At 40.8% G+C, this 17,729-nt stretch overlaps 2 protein-coding genes and 1 long non-coding RNA gene across 4 annotated transcripts in view; 2 read left to right on the forward strand and 1 right to left on the reverse strand.

Moving 5' to 3' along the window:
* slc9a7 (solute carrier family 9 member 7) overlaps nucleotides 1-1,929 on the forward strand; it is a 30,074-nt gene extending 28,145 nt beyond the window's left edge. For both annotated transcript variants that reach the window (XM_039810974.1, XM_039810975.1), the window contains one exon: nucleotides 627-1,929. In XM_039810974.1, coding sequence (XP_039666908.1) covers nucleotides 627-887 — 261 coding nt within the window. In that variant the 3' untranslated portion in view covers nucleotides 888-1,929. The remainder of the gene's footprint in view (nucleotides 1-626) is intronic.
* A 4,986-nt stretch (nucleotides 1,930-6,915) lies between these two features.
* On the reverse strand, nucleotides 6,916-17,708 carry chst7 (carbohydrate (N-acetylglucosamine 6-O) sulfotransferase 7). Its single transcript, XM_039810897.1, has 2 exons — nucleotides 16,290-17,708; nucleotides 6,916-7,934 (listed from the first exon to the last, which is right to left on the reverse strand). Exon 1 carries the CDS (start codon nucleotides 17,572-17,574, stop codon nucleotides 16,321-16,323), a length of 1,254 nt encoding a protein of 417 aa, XP_039666831.1. The 5' UTR covers nucleotides 17,575-17,708; the 3' UTR covers nucleotides 6,916-7,934; nucleotides 16,290-16,320.
* LOC120565265 lies at nucleotides 9,791-11,115 on the forward strand. The gene is made up of 3 exons (XR_005640213.1): nucleotides 9,791-10,063; nucleotides 10,550-10,691; nucleotides 10,774-11,115. It is a non-coding gene; the product is annotated as an uncharacterized LOC120565265 (long non-coding RNA).
* Nucleotides 17,709-17,729: the final 21 nt, after the last annotated feature.

Genomic DNA, 17,729 nt, shown 5'->3' on the forward strand with positions numbered 1-17,729 from the left:
TCAAGCAATTTCACCTGTTCTGATTAAGTTCTAAAAAATAAGCACCAATAATGATCAAAAATCTTGTTTCTATTTTTTTTTTTACCTTTTTTATAATTGAATTTCCTTAAACGAAACGAAAATGATCATATGATCATAAATGTGATCTCACAGGGGTTAACGGCAAATATGAACCATAAATGATGTATATATCATTGGTAATTGAGCTAAAGTAAACTTCTGTTAAGTATTTTTACATAAATTGTTATGGCTGTATTGATTTAAAAGCCTTTATAATGTGGTGGGTCCACCAGACTCGGGAACATTGGCTGTGTAACAAAAATATGAACGCCACACAAGGGTTAAATCCAGTTGCTGCAGTACAGGCTAGGCCTACTAAGGCTAGGCCTTTCTTCCCTTCTGTAGCCTAACTCCACAGTGTCCCTTATGAGCCTTTGCACTCTTGATGTCAGTCTGTCCACCTGTTCACAGTGTGTGTGTGTGTGTGTGTGTGTGTGTGTGTGTGTGTGTGTGTGTGTGTGTGTGTGTGTGTGTGTGTGTGTGTGTGTGTGTGTGTGTGTGTGTGTGAAAGACTCCCCCATGTTCTCCATACCTTCCCTCATGTTCCACTGTGAATGTGTTTTCAGAACCACGAGCAGCTGAGGGACCACGACTCTGACCTCCGTAACGACAGCGACCTGACGTTCACCTTCGGCGACACTGCCATCACAGCCAACGGGGCGTCGGGCGGTGGCGCCGACGCGGCCGGAGGCTCGGGCTGGAGCGCCAACGGCAAAAGGAGCGGCAGCACCTCCGAGGAGGCGCTGGAGCGCGAGCTGGACTCCCGCGAGCAGGAGCTGCTGAGCCGCGGCACGCGCCTGGTTTTCCCCATCGAGGATCACATCTGACCCTCGCCCTCCTTTTGCCTGCACCGCCAACCTCCCTGACCTGACCCCCAGACCACCTCGCCCTCAGCCCCCCACCAACACATCTTGCAGGCAGAACGTCCAGTCCTTCAGAGATAAGACCGAGAGGACATGTGGGAATAGATTAGAGGGGGAGGGTTCCCTCCAGGCCCGGGAGCAGAGCTCAAGGAGCATTTCATCCTCATTACAGAGCTGGAGTTTTTTTTGTTTTGTTTTTTATCTCCAGAAGACATGTGTCCTCTAGAGCGTCAGGAGATCGTGCTGTTATACTGCGATTTTACTGATGGTTTCCGTAAACAGGAGGGACACCTCTATGCAGGATGTGAGGACAAAATAAAATATCCACATATGAGATTCAGTCTGCTTTTTTGAAAATGTTTAGCTGGAGTGGAAAAGAAGAAGAGAAAACCACCACACAGCTGAGAAAAGGCTCTCTCTGCAATCACACCCCATCTACATGTAGATTCAGAAATGAGGCCACACTAACCAAACTTGAATAGTTTATAGATCAAACCGAGTTCTCTGGCATATTTGTACCATTCATCTGAAGCTGCTAATAGACCAGTGTTTGGTATGTTTGTGAGGATGTCCTTTGTTTCACACAAACCTATCTGTGTGGAGGAGACTGTGGCATGTGAGAGAGCGGGCCAGTGGATGTGTTCCCCTCTCAGCCTACACAGCCTGTCATGGGCAAAGTAACGGGGGTGAAGAATGTGAGCATGTAAATAGCTACAATGCAGAGCTTTGTTCCTCTCTAGTGGGACCGCTTCTTTCAGTGCATTACATCCCATGACTGTTACAAATGTGTATCGAGTCTTTGAACTGGATCTTTTTCTGTGTGCTGGGCTGGTTTTCATAACAATAACACGAACAAGGAACGCAAGGGTTTTGATGCTAATTGTATTGTTTCTTATGAGATAATGCTGATTTCCTAAAACTGTAAAAACAGACATGAGATGTGCCCTCTGAGCAATTTCAGCACTGTGAAATAAAGAGCAGGTCTTCATCATAATTTGGAACGCTTTGCAAAAAATCTACATTGCCTACTGATTTTAAAAATATTTAAAATGATTAGATGCATCCATTTTATTAATAGTTATTTTCAGTATCAATAAATCTGAGGATTTTCTCGAAAATCGATTAGTTGTTCCGCGGCCCCTTTTCCTAGAGGGGTAGGGGTGGGGGACAGGGGATGTTTAGGGCGTGATAGCAGGTCAACAGTAGATTCCACATAGAAGTGGTATATAGCATCTGAAAGCTGGGGACCTGAGGATTAATGCAGCTCAGCACTGTGTGTCAAGTATTTCTAGTTATTAATCAGATATAAATATTACGGTAATTAAATTGTGAAAGTGTATAAGAGCTCAGTAGAGTTCATGATGGCCATTCTCATGCTCACTTACGTCTCATAAGTTGTTGCAGCAGTTTTTGGGTTAATAATTATTTGTTACACAGAGTTTGTGCACAATTTAACCATTTTGTACCATTCAAAGTATTGATAGAAAGTGTCAGAAATCCCTCCAAAATACCACATTAGGACACAAAGACCTTGAGGAACACATACATACAATACATTGTTTTGGGGGGTGGGAGGATTTCTGCAAGAATTTCATTTTTTAGGCCATTGGATGGGGAGCACTTCTGTTCTGGAAACTGCTTGGAAACCCCCATTATGGTCAGTATACCTAGAAAAGCCACACATCCTCTGAATGCCCTAGGTCTGTAGTTTGTGGTTGTAAAGTTTCATGAGGCTGTGAGTATCCAAGAGGTCACGACACAACATAAAACTAACTTGCAATGGCTGTGACATCATCACACATGAATACCAGTTGTATTAATGTGTGATAATGTTAGTCCCCATCCCAGCCTCTCATTGAATCCAGAAGAGTCTCAGCTTTCCAGTCACACCCAATGTATGCAATTCAAAGATGCAGATTCCAGTATGCAAAAATATTCAAATACACCATTTTAGAATAGGCGAAAATACCACATTTATACTGCATGAGAAAAGCTGCATGGTTATTGCCCAAACTGCATGGGTTTAGCATAAAGTGGACATGTCTGTAAAGGAGAGACTTGTGGGTACCCATAGAACCTGTTTTCATTCACATATTTTTTATTATTATTTTTTTTTAACCCTTGTGTTGTCTTCCCGTTGACCATGCAACTTTTTTTTTTCTGGGTAAACATTTTAAATTAAGTGGCCGGGTTGCTCAGCGGGTAGAGCAGGCGCACATAAACATAGAACCTCTATGCCTCGACGCAGAGATCCAGGGTTCGAGTCCAACCTGTGATGATTTCCTGCATGTCTTCCCCCCCCCCCTCCCCTTTCTCACCTAGCTGTCCTATCCATTAAAGGCGGAAAAGCCCAAAAAATATTCGCCAAAAAAAATTTAGACTTTTTTTTTCAACGTTTTTTTTGAAACTTTTGTGGCTTTTCACCTTATTTTGTCACTTTTCCTGACGTTTTTTGTAACTTTTTTTTTTACAAGTTTTTTGTCACTTTTTCCAATGTCTTGGTCGATTTTTTGCACTTTTTTGAAGTTTTTGTTGTTTTTTCAACGTTCTATCAATTTTTTTCTTCAAATGCAAAAGAATTGGATAAAACACCCAAATTCAATGAAAATAGTGAACTGATGACAATTTGGTTGAAAGAAACAATAACTTCTGATATAGAAACTTTTTGAAAATTGGTCGAATTTGACCCGAGGACAACGGGAGGGTTAAAGATTATTTTTTGGGGCTTTTCCCTTTATTTGATAGTGACAGTGGATTTTTTTAAAGACTACATTCTTATTTGTCACCATACATTTTAATTTTGCAAACATAAGTCCTATAGACTGACTTTGTAGAACATGATGCAATGCTTTTAAACGTCTTTTGTGTATGATTATGTCAAAGCAATAGTTTTGGGGAATTTATTTTTCTGGAGGAGAGTTACATAATAAAAGAAATACCTTTTCTCATATCTGTAATATATCTCATATGAAGCTATAGCCTACAGCCAGTTATGTTAGCTTAGCACAAAGACTTGAAACAGAAGGGAAACAGCTAGCCTAGTTCAGTCCAAAGGTAACAAATTCTTCTACCAGAGCCTATAAAGCTAGCTAATTATCACATTACAGTAAAATTAGCTTGCTTAATTTACCTGACAAAGCAGTCCACTGATAATAAATGAGAACACCCTTTGTTCTCTTTAGCGCTCCTAACCATAAATGATGTGAACCACTCTGCAGTTTCTGGTTTGGCACCCTATTACTGCATGTTGTCTCAACATTAGATTAGATCTTGTGTTCACGGCAAGTGTGACATCCAATGCAGCTTACACTATACAGTATGATGACATAATTTCACCTGTGGCTAATGAGATAGGTGGTATCAAGACTCATCTTCAACATGCAAATCCTCAATACAAGACCGTACGGAAGAGGATCAGGGCCACGTGTGAAAAGTGTTTTTGAGTTCTGAGTTTAAACTCAGAATTCTGACTTTAAAAAAACAAACCAAAAAACAACAACTCAGAATTCTGACTTTTTTTCTCAAAATTCAGAATTAAAACTCAGAACTCAAGTAGCCTACATTTTTCACACGTGGCCCTGATCCTCTTCCGTACGACAGTGACCCACTGCATGAGTCTCTGTCTGGCATTTGACTACAGAACACTGAACCTATTGTTATCCTACAGGTTGATTTGCAGCGCTCCATGTGAACTATAAAATATTTATACTGCATCAATTACTCTTATGTGACCTTGTTATTACATTTCCTCACCGTTTTGCGTGAACCCTTCCTCCTGCGCAGCATGATTAAGAGGGAAAATATTTGGTCATATTTCCCTCTCCTCAAGATGTTATATTTAGCTTTTATCTAATAAATGTAAATAGAAGCGTATTAGCTGTGAGACTTTTCTGGGTTAACAGAGGCGTACCCAGGCCCATAAGGCTGGCGCTCTGGGAGTACTAGGAGGAGGTTTTTTTGTTCTTTCATTTTTCCGGAACTTGACACATTTTGTGTTCCCTTTTAACCACGTCTAGACATCCGTACCGCTCCCCGTTTTAAATTCACCACAGCACGTGTCGTCTTTTGTTTTCTACTTGGACGGCACTGCACACAGTGGCTGCTGCCTTTATGTGTGAGTACACAAGGGCAGGTGTGAAAGGCACGATTGTGAAAGGGGAGAAGCCCCACACAAGTTTTCATGGCTCACTGGGGACCTGCAAAGAGGAAATGAATTTAGTTATGTAAGCTGTTGCCAAGCTGTACTTAACCATGGCTATTTAAATTCTAGCTGGAGTGAGAAGTAATGTGGAGCTGTGCTCTCTGTCGAACATCTCCTTTCACAGTCTGGTGATAGCGATATTCGCCATTTTGTCTCAACAAACCATTGCTATTGGACTGATGCTTACACCATCTCTTCTGTGATATTGACACATCTTCAAGATACAATATAATATAACTTACAGCAGATATGTTTTCTCTAAAAATCAGACAGAACTGTGATTTTTGATCATGTCTGTTAAGAATTTCCTTTCCATTCTGGCTATATCTATTAACGGAAAAGAAAAAAGACGGACCAAGTACTCTCATTTGTCGCCACGGGCAGGAGACAGTTTTTCCTCGAGACGTAGTAGCACCTTATGGACAGCAACATCATGGACGACCTAACTGGTGGCTGCAGGAAAATAAACGAGCAGAGTTTGGCACTTTACCTCAAGCAGAGGACACTCGTGGGACTCTTATATAACCTTCATGTGCACTCCTATCTCCAGACTGTTGTGCTGTCAGTTGTCTTGCTGGCTATATTTACATGCTCTCTGTGTACCTGAGAAATATGAGATGTAGCTCAAATGTGACTATGTGCACCTGTTGTTTTTAGTAGCAACTGGCTGCCTGGTTCTACCATACCATGGTTTGCATGTCAACATGTTAATAAAAATTGTCAAACTTGTGTTCATTTGGTCTAAGAAGCACTCAAAGGCAGTTTGCATTCTTTAGGGTTAACTGACATGCATTTGTGCTCACCTGTAACTTGAAAAATGTTTACATTACACATATCCTGCATTGCCATAAAAGTTGAATACATTTTCATTATACTTGGCCTCTTTCTGACCAAGTAGTTACAGGAACGTAGTTAAAGGAACAGTCCACTTCTAAACAGTTCTTCTAACTACTCTTCCCCCAAAACCGTTTTTGCCATTAGCATTCACACTGGCCAAGAGCCATAGGAACTGACCTTTTGTTATTAGAACACAGCCATCTAACCACCACTATGCGGAAAAGGGCAAAGACCCTGACCTGAAGTAGGAGCTGAAAGAGTTACAGGAACTGTGGCCAGAGGAACTTAATAATCCCCAAATTGGTCAAGTTGGAACACGAGAAAAAAAAGGGTTCTAGGAACGTTATGTTCTAGGAACTGCAAAAATCCCTCCGGTCAGAAAGCGGCTATAGATATATCTAAAAAAAAGAAAACATGACTTTTTAAAGAGACCCCTATATTCCATAATTTGCCCCTATTGTTAACTTTTAATGCCACCAAGACGATTCAGATGTCAAATTATGTTGTCATAGAGGTAAATGTTATATTTGATATATTTTAGTTATTGATATTTGAATTCAATCCCCATAGGCATCTATTGTATTTATAGCTCAGCCAGTATGCAAACTCCATTAAAATTTCAAAATATACACTAATGCACACTGAGTACACACATTATAATGCCATGTGCAGTTATATACCGTAACGTCTGAAGGCTCTCAGTCATCCGGGTCATAGTTATCCCACGAAGGGTTAAACTCCAGGGCAGGGGTCGCCAACCTTTTCTAAACTGAGAGCTACTTCATGGGTATTGAGTCATACGAAGGGCTACCGGTTTGATACACTCTTCTGAAATAACAAATGTGCTCAGTTTGCCTTTAGTTATATATGATTATTAATGATTAATGATACTCATCTATGTGAAGACACTGATCAAGTTAAGTTCACAGTAATCACACACATTTCCCTCCTCTGTAGTTTTTACCAACTCTTTATTGAGGTCAGTTTAAATAATATGTCTTTCTTCGACAAGAGAACATCTTCAGGCATTCCAACCTAGAAACAATAATTACAGAACCAACTTCTAAAGTTGAACACGTGGATGCTGGTAAACTTTTGACCCCTTTCTCTCAACACATCCTTAGCCGGAGGGATGTCACAGCATTTTACAATATTTAAGACAAAAACTATAAACAGTAAGAACGATACACAATATGAATCAGTACCGTCTGTTGTGTTTGTGAAAACCTGCAAAAAAAACAACAACAAAAAAGTTCATTGGCAGAGGACGCAGGCAGCTCTCCAAGACACGTTTGTGGGATATTACAACATTTCACACCCATGTGAGTGTTTTGTGAGTGGGGCGCTGCAGCTGTCTGGATTCCTGAGGGGCCGGGGGCGGAACAATAGTTTCTCAGTTAGGCCTCTTATCCAGAAAACACTGTAGTTTCTTCTTTCAAAGCTCTCTACATTGGCATTGTTAGTGAGCCAACTGTGGTTAAGTCTTAGGCTGGACGGATAAGCAACGCAGGTGAGAGCGAACCCGACGCTGCCACCCTGGATCCTGGCGGTCATCTCCCAAGAAGGACCCATCTCAGGCTTTTTATGGCACTTGCCTGCAGGGGATTTGAGGATGGATTAGTGCTACTTAAAGGGACAGAAGGACAGAGGCTGGCCAGTGTAACTAACCAGCCTCACCTTTCTCTTCTTGTTTATTTCCTCTCCTTCATTCTCTCTATCTGCATACACCCTGCTGGTGTTAAACATGTAACACTGTAAAAAAAAATAAAAATAAAAGCTGCCTTCTCCCCGTTTCTAAATTCATCTGTCTGTGATTGGCTGGTCTTTCCACTTGGATTTTCTCCAGTTCATGGAGCCGCCTCGGCTGAAGGAAAACAAACCCAAGAGCCATGCTTCGGAGCTCCCAGCGGACCACATTCCAGCTGCTTGTTTTGCTATTCCACCTTTTGCCCTCAGCGTAGAATACCGGGCCCCTGGAAGAGTACAAAAAAAATTGTCAGCTGAGGATATATTATGTTATTATAAAGCTGCATGCTGACGCACAAAACAGAGGATAAGGACCACAAACACAACAGGATTAATAATATCCATGACCTCAGGGGTCTTCAGTGTTTTTTTAAGGGACCGCCTACTACATATATTGCATAAAATGAAGTTGCATATTAAACTGGGCCTACAATAACGTGTAGGGCAGCCTGAAGCCTTTAGTTTAGCCTTTTAGTACATAGGATACTAATCTATTAAAATAACTGTTGCCATGATTTTATAAATCACTGTTGTTAACAATGTTAAACATAGATGTGGCCCAGTGAATCCTTAGGATGAACCGGATCTGTGGATGGCTACCTTAGTGACTACCTTACCTATCGGCCAGTAAGCCTATCAGCAATGTGTTTGTCCCCCAAATAGGATGATTTGTATTTGCTAATAATATGTTGAATTCATGTTAAGACATTTTAATTTGTGAAAACAATGAACAATAATATTTGTGCTTACAGCAGTTAGACGTCACAGTGAAATACTGAAACTGTCTTTGGCACTTTAACTTGTCCTTCATCACTGCGAATATTGCACTTTAGATACTAATTGTATTGTTGGTTATGAATTGCTTATTGTTTGAGTGTTTTATGCATCTGTTGTCTGTGCGTACTGACCATATTTTAAAGTGTTGTGTTTCTTTTCTTTATAGGAGATGTGTAAGACCTAGGGTGGGGCATCGTTTTCATTTTATCATTTCTGATTCCAATCGCGATTCTTCCTTTGGATTCCGGTTCTTATCGATTCCCTGATTCCGATTCTTTGAGGGGTGGAGTTGAAACGGGTCACATGCCTATTTCACAGATAAGAGGAACATTTTATAATGATTCAATGGGGAGGATTTTCAGCTACACTTTAGAGCACCGCTTCCTGTGCCGCTACGGAAACCAAAACTTGCACATGTTAAATTTGGTACAGATGATCGGATTCAAAACCAAATTTTCCAAACGATTCCAATAAAGAAACGATTTCATTGGAATCGTAATTTTTGAAACAAAGTTGGAACTAGGGCTGCACGATATGAGGAAAATATCTCATTGCGATTATTTTGACTGATATTGTGATTGCGATATGATTTACGATAATGGAGGAAATTATCATTTTTGTATCATTATTCTCATTTTCATTGAAATATATATACATATGTATATTCAAAAAATGTGTGATTTTTTTTGCGAGGATCTGTACCAAACAAAGATGTTTTCTGTAGTCTGTAGGATATGATGTGTAGGACGGGACGTCTCTGCAGCACCACAATACTTCATTCAGAATGGTTTGACACATATTTTGCCTTTAACAAATATTGCGCCTCCCCTGCGATTTGGATATTGCACTAGTCCATATTGCGATTTCGATAAAATTGCGATTAATTGTGCAGCCCTAGTTGGAACCGGTTCTCGATGCCCAATGAATGATAAAGTTAACTTTGACTCTGCAGTAACTCTGAGGTCCCCCTGTCGGAGATCTCTGCTCTTATGGAGTTATATTACTATCTTTATTCAAGAGCGCATTATTTCAATTTGAGAGCATTTCTCACTGATATTACGTTCACATTTCTTGCTCTCACACTCAAATAGTCACTGCTCGCGCTCAAAACCTTGCTTTCACACTCAAATAGTCACTGCTCGTGCTTGATTTGCTCTGCTTGTGCTCAAACTTTCTGCCTGGACTCAGATATTTTGTTGTTTGGACAGATTTCCTGCTCTCAGCTTTGAACCTTCTCCTCACACTCAGGCTGATTCTGCTCGCCACAAATCTTGCTCTGCTCTCGGATTTCTCCCGTACCCGGATTTTTTGGTGTTATAACCCTATCAAAATTCAACAACCAATAGAATGCCAGCTGTAGTGTTGACCAATGAAATGATCCCTGCCCCGTTGAAGATGCGTTCAATTTACGTTAGAACGTCTGTTGAGGGCGGCTGCTCTGTAACCAAGTTTAGCTATGTAGCTACCCCCGCGCCGTCCATTGCTTTATTATAAGTATATGTCAACAATGTGCACAGAGTGGTCGATGCACTTTCACCTGCACCCGTCAGGAAACTGGAGAAAGTCCACAACTACGAGGGTGAGTAACATAACTTATGCACCTAGCTAGCTAGCTAACATGGCGCTAGCATATAGCCTAGCTTGATGTCCATAAACAAATAGATTTTCTTTATTGTTTAGCGACATGATTGTTTGAACGACATATGACGGACAGTATATGTGATGACCTCACTTTGTATTTTTCCTTGTTTGGTTAACCATGTTCCTGCTAATTTCATATTAGAGCCAGTAGTAAAAACTAAAGTGTAATATAACTGAAAGAACACAAGAAACTGGATTTCTGCATCACTGTTGTGTTCATCAGAATTTAGTCTTCATTCCTTCATATAACATTAGTCTGAAAATTATGAATTCCTATCAGTCTGTTAAGTACAATTTCACCACTATAATAAAACAGATCTAGAAATTATGTGCTTTATTTGCAACTTAAATGTTTTTTAATTAATACAAAGCAAACTGAGCAGAAAAGAACAAGTATTTTGTTTGTTTGTTTCTCTTCTTTCAGGTGTGACTGAAGTATCCCTGTTGAGCTGCATCACAGCACACTGGTCTATGCACTATGTGCATGTATGTTTCTTGCTTAAATCCACACACAACCAGGCCTGGGAGAGAAAATTACTGATATCCACAAAACCAAATCAGACAAGGTAAGATAGTAATGATGTTATGTTAAAAGCTATGTATACCTAATATATTATGTGTTGATGTCTATGAATTTGTCTTTAATAGGAGCATACTATATAAAGACAACAGTGGAGAGTTGCTGGATCTGTCTGTCCTCAAAGTGCCAGAGATCTACAAGGACTTCACACGTTTCTACACCATCAACTGCGTAATCAAAGTGATAAAAGAGAGAACAAACTATTGTTTTATCTGTTGACATGAATAGGTGCCTGTAATGTCTGCCAATATATTCAATCAATTCAATAAATGTTGATAAGTATCACTGATATTTCTTAAATCATTGTAGTTTTTCAGAGCAATAAGAGATTATTAAAACAATGTTCATATTTGCGACAAATTAAAACCCTGATCAAGGCAAATGGTTTTTCATTTTCCATAACATTTATAAAAAAACAAACAGTACAATTAAATTGACCAGAGCTGACACTTGGTAAATAGCTTTAATTTACATTGTCGAAACTATGAGTAATTCATAACAAATTGCACAATATTTCACACAAAACCTTAAAAGTGTATGATTCATACTACGGTGAAGCAGTACAATTTGCCTATAGGATTTACTGTAGCAGGAACATTGATATTGGCAAACAGATGACCCAGGTACAGGTGAGTTTGTGAGCAGGGTTATGAAAAAAGATAAGATAAGAATAATTCAATTAAAAGGAGGTATATACAACTAGTAGAAGATAAATTAACTATACAAGAGCAATTAAGGTAAAGTTATGAGGTAGTGGCAAGCTAAAGTGATGTATAATCAATAGCAGTGAGTTAAGTCAACAGTGTACACCAGAATAATATATACTGTGATTAAGTAATGATACTTACTGTTGTCTGTACTAATAACAAAACAATAGTGTATGATGCAGTATGGAGAACAACCAAGTCCCATATGAACCCAAGAGACTTTTAGTGCAGCTGTTGATGTTAACTACAAACAAAACTTGCAGATGGTTGTAGTCTGTAGCCAGTCATACAGTAGGTAGATCTGGAGCAGATGGTTGTAGTCTGTAACCAGTCATACAGTAGGTAGATCTGGAGAAGATGGTTGTAGTCTGTAACCATCCATACAGTAGGTAGATCTGGAGCAGATGGTTGTAGTCTGTAGCCAGCCATACAGTAGGTAGATCTGGAGCAGATGGTTGTAGTCTGTAACCAGTCATACAGTAGGTAGATCTGGAGAAGAGGGTTGTAGTCTGTAACCAGCCATACAGCAGGTAGATCTGGAGAAGAGGGTTGTAGTCTGTAACCAGCCATACAGTAGGTAGATCTGGAGCAGATGGTTGTAGTCTGTAGCCAGTCATACAGTAGGTAGATCTGGAGAAGATGGTTGTAGTCTGTAACCAGCCATACAGTAGGTAGATCTGGAGAAGATGGTTGTAGTCTGTAACCATCCATACAGTAGGTAGATCTGGAGCAGATGGTTGTAGTCTGTAGCCAGCCATACAGTAGGTAGATCTGGAGCAGCAGGGTGACTTCTAGCTTTCATGGGCTGGTGATATGACACACAGATCAACAGGGGTCAAGCCCCTCAGCCCCACCTGGATGAAAAGAAAGTAAAACAAAATACTTTTTTTCACTTCAGTTTGCTTTGTATTAATTTAAAAAATAACTGATTTTAAGGAGCAAATAAGAAACCATATCATTTCTAGATCTGTTTTCATTATAGTGAAATTGTACTTAATGTTACAACTTTTTAAACAGACTGATATGAATTCATAATTTTCAGACTAATGTTAAATGAAGGAATGAAGACTAAATTCTGGTGAACACAACAGTGATGCAGAAACTGACAAACAATCCAGTTTCTTGTGTTCTTTCAGTTATATTACACTTTTTACTACTGGCTCTAATATGAAATTAGCCAAATCCCAGGAACATGGTTAACCAAATGAGGAAAAAATACAAAGTAGGGTCATCAAATATACACATACTGTCCGTCATATGTTGTTCAATCTAGCTAAACAATACAGAAAATCTATTTGTTTATGGACATCAAGCTAGGCTATATGTTAGCGCCATGTTAGCTAGCTAGCTAGGTGCTTAAGTTATGTTACTCACCCTCGTAGTTGTGGACATAACTTCATATGTCCCACTTCAAAGCTTTCTCCAGTTTCCTGACGGGTGCAGGTGAAAGTGCATCGACCACTCTGTGCACATTGTTGACATATACTTATAATAAAGCAATGGACGGCGCGGGGGTAGCTACATAGCTAAACTTGGTTACAGAGCAGCCGCCCTCAGCGGTAAATTGAACGCATCTTCAACGGGGCAGGGATCATTTCATTGGTCAACACTACAGCTGGCATTCTATTGGTTGTTGAATTATGATAGGGTTATAACACCAAAAAATCCGAGCGCGCAGGAGAAATCCGAGAGCAGAGCAAGATTTGTAAGCGAGCAGAATCAGCCTGAGTGTGAGGAGAAGGTTCAAAGCTGAGAGCAGGAAATCTGTCCAAACAACAAAATATCTGAGTCCAGGCAGAAAGTTTGAGCACAAGCAGAGCAAATCAAGCACGAGCAGTGACTATTTGAGTGTGAAAGCAAGGTTTTGAGCGCGAGCAGTGACTATTTGAGTGTGAGAGCAAGAAATGTGAACGTAATATCAGTGAGAAATGCTCTCAAATTGAAATAATGCGCTCTTGAATAAAGATAGTAATATAACTCCATATGCTCTACGGTGTTCGAGTCCGGGTGGAGGAGGTGACGCGAGGGGCAACCCGCTGCTCCATACTAGCGGCTTGCAGGCAGCCCACCTGCTTGTGAGAGCTGGTGGTGACAGGCTGCTGGGAACCCTGGGAGCTCTGTCCCGTCATGGACAGCCGGATACAATGATCCCCTTCTTAACAGCAGCAGAGTCTGAGGCCCAGCGAGCCGCTGCCAGCGTCCCGGCTATCCATGAGAGGACGCGGCATTGCCAAGGAGAAAACAATGAGGCCTCTATTAAACAGCATCAGTCGCTCATTAAGGAGGGAGAAACATTTCTGCGACTGTCTCGCTCTGATGGCTATAAAAAAATCTGTTACAATGGGGTCACTTGTGTTTCAAATGGCAACGCTGGAATGCCTGAAATTATCAGAGGCTTATGAGCATCCAAATAAATATGCTTCCTTTTACTGTGACACTGTGTTAAATCTAACAGGTGATTCATTAACATCAACAGCAACACAGTGACATATTAATAGGTAATGAGTGTCTAGCAGAGCTGGTATCTACAACACAAGAGCAGAGTCCATTATTATCTCCGCAACACAGTTATCAAATAATCTGAGGCAGAACTGTAATGCCAAAGATCATCACAATCAACAGGTGGTGTGTGTTAAAGACTGTATACTATGCCAGTAAAATCACATTCAATCAAATTAAATAAAAAGGCCCCATTCAGACATGTTTTATGACATAAAAATAATGTGTCTGCTATGGTTTTTCAACAAAAAAAAGAAAAGGTAATTGACCTTAACCTGCAGTATATGTGCACTGCAGGCTTCATGTTTCTACATCATACTTGTGTAAGTTGCATGTTGCACCATGAATGGCTTCCCAAACGCATTGTGATGTCACAAAACCATACTTGTACGCACACGTCTCTTACAGAGAAATGTTCCTCCTTCAACAGATGGAAATGAAAACAGGGTCTCTGAGTGTCAAACTGTGCACAGTGAGGCTCAAACATCCAAGTGAAGTAATAATAGGGGGACTTTCAAACCGTGTTGCTGCCTGCCTTGTCTAATGAATAAAAATGGGACACTTCACTGATCCCCATGTGTACTCTCTGTCAGCGGTGGAATGTAGCTAAGTACATGAACTCTAGTACTGTACTTAAGTAAAACCTTGAGGTACTTGTACTTTACTCGAGTCTTTTCTTTTCATGCCACTTTCTACTTCTACTCCGCTACATTTCAGAGAGAAATATTGTACTTTTTACTCCACTACATTCATATGTTACAGCTTTAGTTATTAGTTACTTTACACATTAAACACATGTAGTTTATAAAATATAATATTTTATTATAAATTAAACTACTCAACAATATAACGACCTACAAGTCCAGCTGAAATGATTAGACCATTAAACACTTAGCCTAGTTGATTGACAGATCTGTTTGGATCGTTTCCAGTTTCTAAAATGTGAGGTTTTTTCTGCATTGAGTACTTTTACTTTTAATACTTTTAAGTACATTTTCCTGATGATACTTACATAATTTTACATTTCCAATGCAGGCCTTTTACTTGTAACAGAGTATTTGTTTTTACAGTGTGGTATTAGTAGCTATTTTTATAGACATGTCATAGTAGGAAAAGCACAGGTGTATTTAAAACCATTCCACTTAGGAGAGACCCTGGTATTGTGCATGCTGACTCACTGAAATATCTTACTGGGACACTTGGTGGAACTGAGCCATCGTTAAGGTTATCAATTTCAGCTGTGCTTTTCCTACTATGACAAGTCAAAAATGTCTGCTGTGAAAAAGGGAGGTGAGAGGTCAAGGATCAGCATCAGCCACAGAGCACAGCAGCAGACCTGGAGCCTGAAGGATGGTTTCTGTTTAACCACAAACATCCTGTATAGGTTAAAAGACATGCACAACCCTAAACAGACTTGCTTCTCCCTCTCTCTTTTACCCATCTATCTACCTCTTTCTCACACATATACACACACAATTTGTTAAGATGTTAGTTGTTTAATCTAATGAGTTTTAAATATATTTCAATATTTGTCACTGAAATGAAATGAAACGCCAAGTTCAATTAACTACTTTGAGAGTGTCACTTACAAGGTTTGTGACTGTAGTAACATCCCGTCAGGTGGTGCAACTGGTTTGTGTCAAATGGGGTAACCAGTATTTTTCTTGAAAATATGATCATGCGCAGGTAAATTAATGTTTGATAAAAATGTTATACTCTACTCCACAGTACAAACACATTTTTAAGAAAAATGTTTCCAGCACGTCTACCACTTGATATTGCAATAACAAATATAATTTTAATTTAAAAGTAATCCTAACAAAATCTATTTTTGGGTGAAATTTGGACATGAGAGAGTTATATTTGCGGGTTTGAGTATATTTGAGTGCACTCACAAACAATGTAGTGGATGAAATATTAAATAATTGTCATTCCTTTGTGGTTACACCACTTGACATTTTAGGTCCATTTGGTCCTACCTTTGTAAAACAAAACAAAAAATGGTGCAAATCCTATTTCAAATTAAATAAAATGTACAATAACACAAAATATACAATTTAACGAAACTCAAGAATGCCTTTAACAAAGCTTTCTCAAAGTTTTTTAAATGTTTTCTCATCTTGCCAACCCTTTTTCGTCCTTGACCCACTGACATGAGTCAGTTGAGTTTAAAAACCGGATGTGTATTAGGGCCACGGGTGAAAAATGTATTTGAGTTCTGACTTTCTGAGTTTAAAGTCAGAATTCTGAACTCAAATACATTTTTCACCAGTGGCCCTAATCCTCTTCCGTAGAGGGCCCTCTTCTGTTTTCTTTCTCGGTGGATTTTCAACCTTCATACCTGTTGATTAAACCCCCTTTGCTTTGTGTGTTCTCACCTTAACCAATGGATTCCCCATCATGACATCCTCATGTTGTTTTGTCCATGTTGCTTTTCTCATACCCCAGCTGCCTCATGACTTCGCTGCAGTAGGCCTCCACCTGGTCGATCTGCACGACGCTGAGTCGCTCCCTCCAGGCATATATAGCCTCTTTTGCATCCCTGGATGATATCAGGAACGGCTTGTCCGACGAATAGCCCTGGCCGTGCGTCATGTTCAGCGCAAACTTCTCCAGAGCAGAGAAGGTGGACAGGTTGGAGAAGTGGAGCAGCCTCTGGAGCTCCTCCATGGGTTTCAGGACCAGGTCCTCGTAGCGGAGGCGGAGGTAGTTCCTCCGCACCCAGTGGGGCGCGTTCATCACCAGCATCATGTCACTGAGCCAGTTGTCGCAGATGAGCTCCATGGCGCTGGAGACGTAACTCTCAGCCCGGTTCACCCTGTTGTTCGGCACGAGCAGCCGCTTGTACTTGTCGGTCTGCTTCTTACTCCTCAGCACCTGGATGCTCTCCTTCACCAGAGCCTGTTTGGACTTTAAGCGGGAGTTGTGCACGGCCCTCGGGTCTCTGAAAAGCTGAATGATCTGGAGGTTTATCCCTGGGTCTCTCATCAAAGGAACCAGCGTGCTCAGGTCCAAAACGCGGACTCCTTTGATCACCATCACCGGGTACTTCTTACACTCCTTCTCCAGCTCCCTAATGTCCCGCTTTTGGCACTTGGCGCACTGGTCCTCTTTCACCAGCCCGATTTCGTGTCGCTTGTGCGCATCGCACAGCGGCTCCGAGCAGATCACCTTGTTCATTTTCCAGCCGAATATGAACGAAGTGGTGATGTTTTGCGAGCCGGCGTAAAGTTTGAGGACGGAGAAATCGCAGCGGTACAGAGCGTTCATCATGTCCCGCACTGCGCCCTGGAGACTGCCCGCATCCCCCGGATACAGAGCCTGCCATATGTGCCACATTGGCTCGTATAGGTAAAAAACATCGGGGTGCTGGTTGAACAACTCTCCCAAAAACGAAGAGCCAGTCCTCCAGGTGGCATGCAAGTAGATGTGTATCCGAGACTGGCTCCGGTTGACGGCGTGCTCCGTTGCTTCGCTTGCGTTAAGTTTGTAACCGTTATCCCATAGCAACGCTGTGTTCTCCAAATCTGGGCATCTGGGCTGTTGCTGCGGCAGTCCGTGAACGGATTTATCCCTGTAATCTAACACGTATGGGATTAGCAGAAGTAAACCTGAATATGCCAGGATTAAAACCAAGTATTTCTTATGTAGCCTCCTCTTCATTTCCTGTCGCCGGGAGAGGGCTGGCTGGCTAGCTACTTCTCCAAACGGTCGTCACAGCGGTTTATGAGCCCCGCGGTCTAACGTTACAGTGAAGTTGTGTGTGTGTGTGTGTGAGAGGATAAATGTGGGGGGATTAACCACGCCCCTTTAAAGAC

Source organism: Perca fluviatilis, chromosome 9 (genome assembly GCF_010015445.1).
Source record: "Perca fluviatilis chromosome 9, GENO_Pfluv_1.0, whole genome shotgun sequence".
In the NCBI taxonomy this organism is placed as follows: domain Eukaryota; kingdom Metazoa; phylum Chordata; class Actinopteri; order Perciformes; family Percidae; genus Perca; species Perca fluviatilis.